Below are 9726 nucleotides of genomic sequence, written 5' to 3' on the forward strand. Positions count from 1 at the left end.
CCGCCCCGTGAACAAACCCCCGGACAGCCCTCCCGAAACTATTCCTGCCAAAACCTGCATGCAAAAAAAAAAAAAAAGGCCAAGAGGCAGCAGATCTGCCCTGCTTTTCTGACCAGTGTGTTTCCTGTGCTGCTCACACCGTGCACACGTGAACTGGGACACGCTGGCCGCAGCGCAGAGCTGCCTCCATCTTCCTGAATCACCAAAAAGCACCTTTTTCTGAAGCCTCAGAGAAAGGCTGCCAGGAGGAATCTGGATGACTTTTGGAAGAAGAGTGCCAGGTTCAAGGTACGGCACAAAGGTCAGGTAGGATGGGGTTACCTTTTCCCTAAGCTTCTCAGATGGACCTTATGGGAGAGATCATCTTGCCCTCCCCCATCTTTCTCCCACCCCCTTGTTCCTGGACCACAGTGTCCCTTTGCACCGGAGCTGACTGCTCCACTTGCCCTCAGCAGGCCGTAGGCTTTGATTTTGAAGTTCTCCTGCCTCTGGGATTTCAGTCTGGGTTTGTTCTTGCGTAATTTTTTTCTTTCACAACAGAAAGGCTAGTATGCAAAGAAGCTAGCGCAATATTTTTAGACATAAGTGCTCAAACATATATATACCTAAATAAGTGCAAGTTCCCCTCGCATCCCCAGGCAGTCACCCCAATTTGCCCGATAAACGCCGCAAATGCAGCACTCCGAGTGGAGCCTGTGGTAGAGCAGTGCGAATTCGCTGTTTCCTGCACACCAGGCAGTGGGGCTTTCACCCAAACTACTGGAAAAAAGCAACTTTTTCCAGATTCCCAAACATGCCGCTGGGATTTTTGGCACCTGAATGCTTCAGAGGTTTGTAACCATCAATTTTGGAGCCGTTCCATGAGCTGGGACTTGCACAAAGCCCCCAGGAGTACCTGTGGGATACAGCCGCACCGTCACCATGATCAGTTCCAACTTTTTCAATACATTTTGCACTGGTGTCTGCTCTCCTGGACTCAGCGGCAGAGTGTGGCCTCCTCCTCTTTCACAGATTTTATATCCAGCCCGATGTCACCCAGCAAATCTCGCGCTCAGCCAGGAACTGGTCAGAGACCTTTGAAGCTCCGACCAGCTCAGACATACAGCAGGACTCTGTCTTCCAGGAGGAGAGAGGGTCTCGGCAGGATCCCTCGCAAGCACACCGCCAAAGCCTTTCCAATCAGGAGACATGGCTCTGCTCCCTGTGCCCCGTCCCCAGGTCCAGCGTAGCCCAGGTCTGGTTCTTACTCACCATTTTCCATCAGCAGATGCTTTCCTGCGTGCTCACCTCCTTTCTGAAGGCCACCGGAGGCATTCAAGCAGAAGGACTTGTGCAAGGCAAGACTCTCCCAAGTCCCCCTCCCCTGAAACCAGAAGCTCTTTCCTAACAGTTGTCGAGAAGCTGTGTGCAATGCCAGGAAGTTGCTGTAGCTCGGACCACGGCTATCACAGCCTGGAGGAGGAGCAGCAGCAGCAGCAGCAGCAGCACAAGGGCGTTTGTCAAGAAGAGAGAGGGGGACGGCGGGAGCAGCGGTGCGATGCCGGGGAGTTGAAGCGGCCCGAGGAGCAGAGCGACGCGGGGAGACAACCTGCAGGCGGTCCCTTGGAGCAGGAGTGTATCGGGGGTTCGGCTGAGAAGGGGGCACTTGAGGGGGAAGCCTTGTGTTTGTCAAGAAGAGAGAGGGGGACGGCGGGAGCAGCGGTGCGATGCCGGGGAGTTGAAGCGGCCCGAGGAGCAGAGCGACGCGGGGAGACAACCTGCAGGCGGTCCCTTGGAGCAGGAGTGTATCGGGGGTTCGGCTGAGAAGGGGGCACTTGAGGGGGAAGCCTTGTCTGAAGAGGATGACGAGGGCTCCGAAATAGAGCAAAACCTTCCAGCTTCAGCCAGACCTGCCTGTGCGAATAAATTAATAGACTATATCATAGGGGGGGTTTCCAGTGGGGACGAGAGTGCGGATGATGAGGAAGACTGGGATGATGATGATGATGATGACGACGACGATGATGACGGGTTTGATAGTGAAGGGCTCCCCTCGGATTCAGACGCTGGTAGCCAGGACGGGGAAAGGCTTCATCTCTGGAATTCCTTCTACAGTTTGGATCCGTACAACCCTCAGAACTTCACAGCCACCATTCAGACATCCTCCAGCGGTCCGGGAAAGGATATGTTGGATGTGGAGGAGGAGGAGGAAGAGGAAGATTCTTCATGGGCAGAGGAGTCTTCAGGCTCTCCTCAGGCTAGTTCTGGAGAGGAGGACGAGTGGGACTGTAGCAGTGTGGATGAGGTAGAAAACTTGAAACTTTGGAACTCGTTCTGTACCTCGGATGACCCATATAATCCTTTGAATTTCAAGGCAGCCTTTCAAACAGCAGAGAAAAAAGGGACGCCTGGTTTAAAAGGAGCCGAGAGGCCGAGTTTGGTCGCTTCTGAGCGTAGTCACTTAACTGTCTGTCGGGTGCAGCTGGAAAAACATAACTGTGGGGTTAGTGACTTTGTGCAGCATGACATTCTTTCTGGTGAGAAATGTAGAAGTACCAAGCGGAAAAAGGTATATACTTCGTTTATGGTTTTGTGTTTTGGGGATGCTTAAAAAAAAAAAAAAAACCAACAAACCCACATTGCACAAAGTGGTATGTGAGTGGGTGAGGTCACTTGTGCCAGGATTCCAGCCACGGCGGTAGGCAGATCATGCCCCCATGAGCTTATGGTCTAATTATTTGACTGAAATGAGTGTGCCTCATGCTTTACACGTGATGGTATATTTCACAATTCAGCGGCACCGGGCAGATAATTGCTTTAAATTTCTTTTCTAGACTCGAAGTTAAATTTTCCTTTTAAGACATAGTTTTCGTTCTGTATTTGTGTTCTAACGTAGTTTTCGTCATCAGAGAAACAGATGAGAACTGTGATGTAGGTTTTTCCTCTGGAAAGTACCAGTTTCTGTTATGAATAATATTGATAAAGCATTTTAGGTCCTTTGTGTGTGTGTGTAGTGTAATCGAGAGAAAGCATTGTAAACGTTTTAGGACTTGTGACAAGCCTGCTTGAGTTACAAATGTCTTTTGGAGTAGGAAGAACTCTTCTGTTGTGGGTTAACGCATGCTACAGTAGGCCACTGAAGTTTCAACAGAGAGTGTAGTAATACTCCTGTTTCCATTTAAGAGAGTATTGTAATTCAGCAGTTTTTTATTAAAAGGATGTAATCTGGAACTGGGCTTTTGAGCACAAACTGGAAGTGTGATGTGTTTATGAGGAGTTAAGTGCATTAAAAAACTTCTTAATACGTGTGCTAGGATTCCGATAAATAGTAATAAATTTGTTTTCTCATGAGTTTTGTGATGCTACAGATATACAAGATGGCTTTTCAGGCGTAATGGCTGAGTCTTGCCTGATACTTCAAACATTTGTATGAGTTGTGATACCAAGTCTCAGGGCAATACACTAGTGTAACAAGTTACCAAAATAGAAAAGTAGTGTAATGCTTGCTTTAGCATTCTTACAGGGGAGAGATTTGTTTGCTCTCCATCATTAATGGAGAGCCTGCCTTGGAGGTGACTTTATACCTGTTTTTGCTAGGGCAAGTGGCACTTAATAGTTTATCCTGTGTGAACCACTATATTTTAATCTCAATGGAAAATACTCAAACGGTTTCTGCAAGAGGTCCTTTGTAACTGACAGCATCTGTCTGAAATGCTGCAAGGTAGCACTGATGAGCCCTGCTATAAGTTCATACTGCTGTGACCTAAAATCTTGTTGCGTGTCAGGGATGTAGACTTAACAGTAGTAATTTTTTGACTAATCTGTTGTTTGCCTCTGTGTGATCTGTTGACATGGTGAAAGACTGATGATCTAGATGCAATATTTCGCGTGATGTTACAAAATCCAGTAATTGTGCCCAAGGGTGCCTTGGACTGATGTAAAAAGGATGTAAGGTAGGAACTCGCAAAGGGATAGGCTGATGTAACAACTCCGTGTGCTTGAAAGCAGATACTTAATTAGGCCCGTCTGCAAAACAGAGCAGAGATTGCCCGGCAGTGACCGAGGTGTTCCCAGGAAATCTTCGAGTCATTTGTCCTGCTCAAGGCCATTTGCTATCTGGCATCCTGCAAGCAAACAGCAGCAATATTCATGTTTGTAAAGTCGTAAAACCTGGGAGCGTTTTGTTTCACTTACGAGTTAGCAATGCATTGACACTATGCGAGGACATGGGGGGTCTGATGCCCCTGCTTTCGCAGACGGCTCGGCAGTAATTTGGGATCACTGCACTAGAATTAGGTGACTTCTGGAGGTTGCTTTCACACAGTAGTCTCTTGTGGCTCTGTATCCTCAACTGCTCATTATTTCTGTAGGTCCTCTCTTCCATAACTGTTGTCTTCATGTTTTGTGTGAAGGTTGGAAGATGGCTCTACCACAAAAAGCAATCTCACTCTATGCTTCTCACTGTGTTAGCGTGAACTGGGTGTGAAACCAGGGTTCTATGTTAATAAAAGGTTGAGATGGAGCAGCAAGTTTTTTGTACCCCCCCCCACGTTTTTTCCTGACCTTCCAGAAGTAGCTGTCCTGCAGCAAATTCGGTGGAGTCTGTAACGACAGTGTTTGGCTTGTCTTCAAGAATCAGTTCTAGTCTGAGAGTTGATGGATGCTGACAGCTAGTTAGTTTGTCCTTTAGTTTTGTGCTTTTTGTACAGCTAAATGAAAAGCAATACATAATTCAGTAGGAGCTTGAGATAGTCTGGCTTTTGCTTATTGCTCAATAACAGAAAGACTTAAATCCTTAGTATAGTAATAGTCTAAATACTGTGAAGTTTAGATCCTGAGCCTATAAGTTTCTTTGTTTTCTTAAAATAGCTTAATAGTTCTTAAAAATAGCGAGGAGTGAATGTTTTCGTACGTATTTTAAAGTGCTATGACTGACTTCATTTTGTTGCATGAACTTAAATACACTGGAATTTGATACCACCTCTAAATAGACGGGTTTGTTCCAGTCACGTAGTGATGAGTGTTGCTTCCTTATATGTAGCATAGTGTGATTTCTTTTCCTGGTGCTGAAGTCCAAGCTGACTCACATGATTACTTACTCTACAGAACAATGATTTTTCCTCTCTTTTATTATGTAAGCTTCAGTAGTCAGAGATGTTGGCTGGTAGCATATTTCTAAGCTGGAGTGAATGTCCTGGCATATCCTGCTGAGTAACCTCCTTGAACTGTGTCTGTGTAAGGTTATAACCCAGTACTGGTGTTGGGGGGGAGGGGGTGGTGTTATTTCACAGGGAACGTTGTATTGTCTGCCGTCAGCATAAAGAGGCCTCTTAGGCTGCAGTTTAGAAACTCCATAGTAGTTTGAGCACTACTTTTGGTAGAGGAAGAAGTCAGCAACTGGTTGCTTTTAAAGCTGAGAGGTGAAATGTACTCCAGCCTAGGTGATGCAGAGACCTAGCATGAACTGGTAGCATACCTGAGGCTTTTTGCTATTTTAGGCATTTAATAACTTCTGTTAAAAAAAAAAAAAAAAATTGCACATGCAAATAAATATTAAGCTCCTTTTGCGTGAGTGTCTGGCTAATGCTTTTCTAAATGACTTGTCTTTTCCAGGTAACCTTCCTTGAAAAAGTTACTGAGTATTACATAAGCAGTGAGGAGGATCGTAAAGGACCCTGGGAAGAGCTTGCACGAGATGGATGCAGGTTCCAGAAACGTATCCAAGAAACAGAAGAAGCCATAGGATACTGCTTCACAACAGAGCATAGACAAAGAGTATTCAATAGACTCCAAGAAACCTACTACAAGAGGGTTGATCTCTTCTAGCACCTTAAAAGATCTGGTAGTTGTGTGACCTTAAGCACTCGTGAACATCTTCGAAACAAGAAGTGGCAGCTGCATGTGCTATTTTGAAATGGGGAGAGAAGTGGGATTTTAACACTTTCTTCCCAGTTCGATATTCAGCCAACGAATATACCTGTGTGTCTCATTTTGATATCCAGACAAAACCTTTTGAGTATCATCAAGGGTAAGGGTGGTATAATTGCATTCCTTTTAAGTAACACTTGAGAAACAGACTGCTTTAGGTTAAATCCATTCCAAAAATGCCTTGTCTGCCGTATGTTGAGAAGTGGTGACTATTAAGTTGGATTTTTGCACTTTGAAAAAGCAAAACCTATTTTGAAGGAAATATTTATGGGGCTCAGAACCTAGTTATCGCAGTTTTGATTTAAAGTTTCTAGAGGTATGTGCTACTTTCTTGTGGTTCTCCATTTTCTCTAACTTGTACAAAAGTCTCAAATTTTGTTAGCTAATAACGTTAACTTTACTGGGCAAAGCAGATAGTTTATTCCTTCCTTTTAAGATCCCAGTTTTGCATGTAATCTAGTGTTTGGGTGTTTATGTAACGCTTTGATGTCGTAATATTTGAGTCTAGCACACTGGGGGATTCAGGGGAACTCTGGTGCACTACAAGCCCTTTGGTTTGTCTTTATTTAAATAATACCTTTACCCAGTACTGTTCCAAAGGGTGTCGGCTGCTTGTGCACCAAACCTCTTTGCTTTCAGGGCAATGAAAGGCCTGATCAATAAATAAAGCTTCAAGGTATGTGTCGAGGCTATGGCTGATAGTTTGGATTTAGGCCACGCAAAGGGAACTAGGCACTAGTTCTTTAGTTAATCTTAGAGTATCTTTGCCGTAATCGATTCTGCTTTCTGAAGATGGATTGAAGTGGAAGATTCTTCATATTTCGTGTATCCAATGTGCTTGTTCTGGCACTTGTAAGGAGAACTATCTTTGACTTACGGAAATTTAAGGCTACAAATCGCTGTGTTCTTTACCAAAAGCCAGTATTAATAATACCTCTATGCGTCTGCACTTTGTTCATCTGGTACCAAAATAACATTTCACACTTGGGGTCTGAAAGTTGAGGTCCTCAGTGGAAGGAAAACACTCCGTATTTATGTTCTTAACTTAAAATGTTTAATTGTTGTTTCAGTCAAAATAAAAAAGCAGCACCATTTGGATATGCGTTTGGACCTCAAGGATGTTGTGTGGCTGTTATCCAAGCAGGTATGAGGTCATGCAATGGAATAAATACCAAACATCAAAGAATTCGTATCTGTTTGCACAAAGTTGCGTGAATAAATTATTTGGTACTTGGTTCAGTCAGCTGACTAGAATTGTTTCCCTTTTTTAAGGGAGAAACCTAAAAACACTTCAGATTTGTCATCGCATTAATGACTTCATTTTTTAATTCAGAAGAAAATTACAGGTACAGAAGAGCTTCACAGAGCTTTACTGAATTTTCTGCTTTATCATGCCATCTCTTTGGCCATTACTTTTAATTCTGTCTCAAAAACTTCAGAGTTTTGGGGTTTATACTTTGGTCTTACTGCAGGAGGTATGTTCTTTGAATTTAAAAATTACCTTTCTCTGCTACAAGTTAGAAGTGTTACAATTATGAAATTCAGAGGGTTAACTGTGAACTACAGTAGAGTTGTCATGTAAACTTAAAATACAGCCAAAACTCAAGCAGCCTTACAGACCGGCTACTTGAAAGCAAGGCAGCAATGTTCTTTTTCATACCCACGCATAAAAAAAAAATTGGATTCTCCTTTCCTACAAAAGATAATTTTACTTGTGAAATCGTAATTCTAATCATGCCCTCAAATCCTGTGAAATAACACTTAATTTTTAGGAGTTTGTTTTCCTGTATCATATTTGATAACGGGTGTTCTGCTTTTTTGTTTAGGAAAAAGCCCGCAGGATGATAAATGTAGAAGTACAATAGAAAATTTGTTGACTTACGGTCCAAGTGTGACTGATAAGCAAAAATTGCTCTTGGTAAAATATGCTATAGTCATTTTTCCATGACTCTCCTAGTTTCTTCGATCTTGGAGAACTTTTTGGTGCTTCTGTTACTCTGGACAACTCGCTTGGTTTACTGGTGCTTGTGCGAAGCTTTAGAGTGGTGTGAGTTAACACCCGCAAACCCCGATCCACTGTTGGCAGAGGCTTGGAAAAGGCTACAGCTGGAAACGAACAGAACTGACAGATTGGATGTAAACGAGATGAAAAACCGCTGCTTCCAAAGTGCTTCTAACATTTGAGAAATTACTTTTTTCCAGCCTGCAGTGTATCGAGCGTTCTGTTCAAACACTGCTGATTCTCCCTGAAACATACCTGCTTGGGTAAGCTTTTTTCCCCTCTCACACCTCATGTTTTCAAAGTATCCAGTGTAAGGTGACAGGAAATTAACACTAAAGTCATCACCATAAACATCATCTTAAAAGCAAGCTAAGCTTGGTTGTCACCGTTTTCCCTATAACGTATCTTAAAATGGTCATACAGGATGTGTACATGTGTAAGTGCTTTGGGTGAGACAGTAAAAATAACCGAACTTTAAATCAAAACTGTAATTATCAGATTTTATTTTTGTATAATTTAGAGAAAGTTAGAAAACCTTCAACATTGGCTTTATACAGATTTTAATTGATTTGTGTCGAGTTTGTTGGGTTTTTATATCTAAAGTTATATTTCTGTACATAATAAAACTATTCAGAACTAATCTGTGAATTGTAATAAAGATATTTGCAAGATAATACCAAATTGTTTTTCTTTGAACGGACTTACAGGAGACGTCAGGTAACTGCGGAAGCACGATTCCTGCACGTTTGTTTAGCTTTATGAGAATATTAAATTATTTTTAATCACATCTGGTGTTTCAGAGGAGGTTATGGTAATTTAGGAGCAGGCACTCCCCTGTGAATTTCCTTCCGAACCAGTAACTCTGTGTGATCGTAAGGGCTCCTTGTGCTGATGCAGCTTTTAAACTAAAATGCAAAGTGTGCAAGTGCAATTACTTGTATTCAAATTAGGTGTTGGCTTGCTGTAAGCAGGGACGTTAATGTTTTGTTGCCCTAATTGAAGCTGAGTATTGAGATTTGGTTTTACTTTGCTCACTGGTTAGCATAACTTTAAATGGGAATACTGCATGGTTTCGAAGGTATTTCAGGGGGTTTTTTGAAGTATTTTCAGGCTTTGCACTGGAACAAATTTGAGGTGTCGCCTTGTGAGTGGAAGTGACTCGAAGGCGCCAAACATCTGATCTTTCTTCAATTAGAGAAGTGCCAGAACGCTTCCCTGTGTTTTGCCATGTAGCCCTGGCCTGTGATGCGGTGGATGATTCGTTCCCTTGTTTATGTTCTAATGAATTGGAGTAAAATGTTTGGTAAGGAGCTCAGAATACGCAAGAGCAAAGGACGGTGGCGATGCCCAGTGACAATTAATCCTGCACAGCATTATCCAGCATAATTATCTTTAATGAATGATTTTTTTGTTGTTGTTGTGTAAAGCTGCGTCTATCACTCTGTGGTTTTTAGACTAGGGGATACCATAATTTTGGCACAGTATTCCGCGAGCGTGAAGCTAGAGTGCCTCGCAGGAGCTGGGTGCTCTCCGGGGCGTTGTGCCCCTCGGCTGGGGCTGGTCGGGTTCGGTGGCTCTCTGCTGGGTGGGAAGGAGGAGGCTGGAAGTGCTGCGCTGCTGCGGGCGCAGGCCAGGGTGGCAACAAGACGTGGGCTTCCTATCTTAAAGGGGGGTGAAGGTGCCTGGAGTGGTTTGCAGACACGCATCAGCTTTTCCAGGGGTTCCCAGGAGCTCACTGGGAAATGAGGCTGGCCTGGCTGGGCGTGAGGATTTTGGCCTCAGCCAAAACCCCGCTGACGAACTTCCTCCGGAGCGGC

The 9726-nt window shown here is 43.7% G+C and overlaps 1 protein-coding gene across 1 annotated transcript; it reads left to right on the forward strand.

The window, feature by feature from the left end:
• Positions 1-793: 793 nt before the first annotated feature.
• On the forward strand, positions 794-8583 carry PPP1R15B (protein phosphatase 1, regulatory subunit 15B). Its single transcript, XM_009327441.1, has 4 exons — positions 794-830; positions 1391-1624; positions 1677-2548; positions 5593-8583. Exons 1-4 carry the CDS (start codon positions 794-796, stop codon positions 5803-5805), a joined length of 1356 nt encoding a protein of 451 aa, XP_009325716.1. The 3' UTR covers positions 5806-8583.
• The last annotated feature ends 1143 nt before the right edge of the window (positions 8584-9726 follow it).

Source organism: Pygoscelis adeliae, unplaced genomic scaffold, assembly GCF_000699105.1.
Source record: "Pygoscelis adeliae isolate BGI_AS28 unplaced genomic scaffold, ASM69910v1 Scaffold197, whole genome shotgun sequence".
Classification (NCBI taxonomy): Eukaryota; Metazoa; Chordata; class Aves; order Sphenisciformes; family Spheniscidae; genus Pygoscelis; species Pygoscelis adeliae.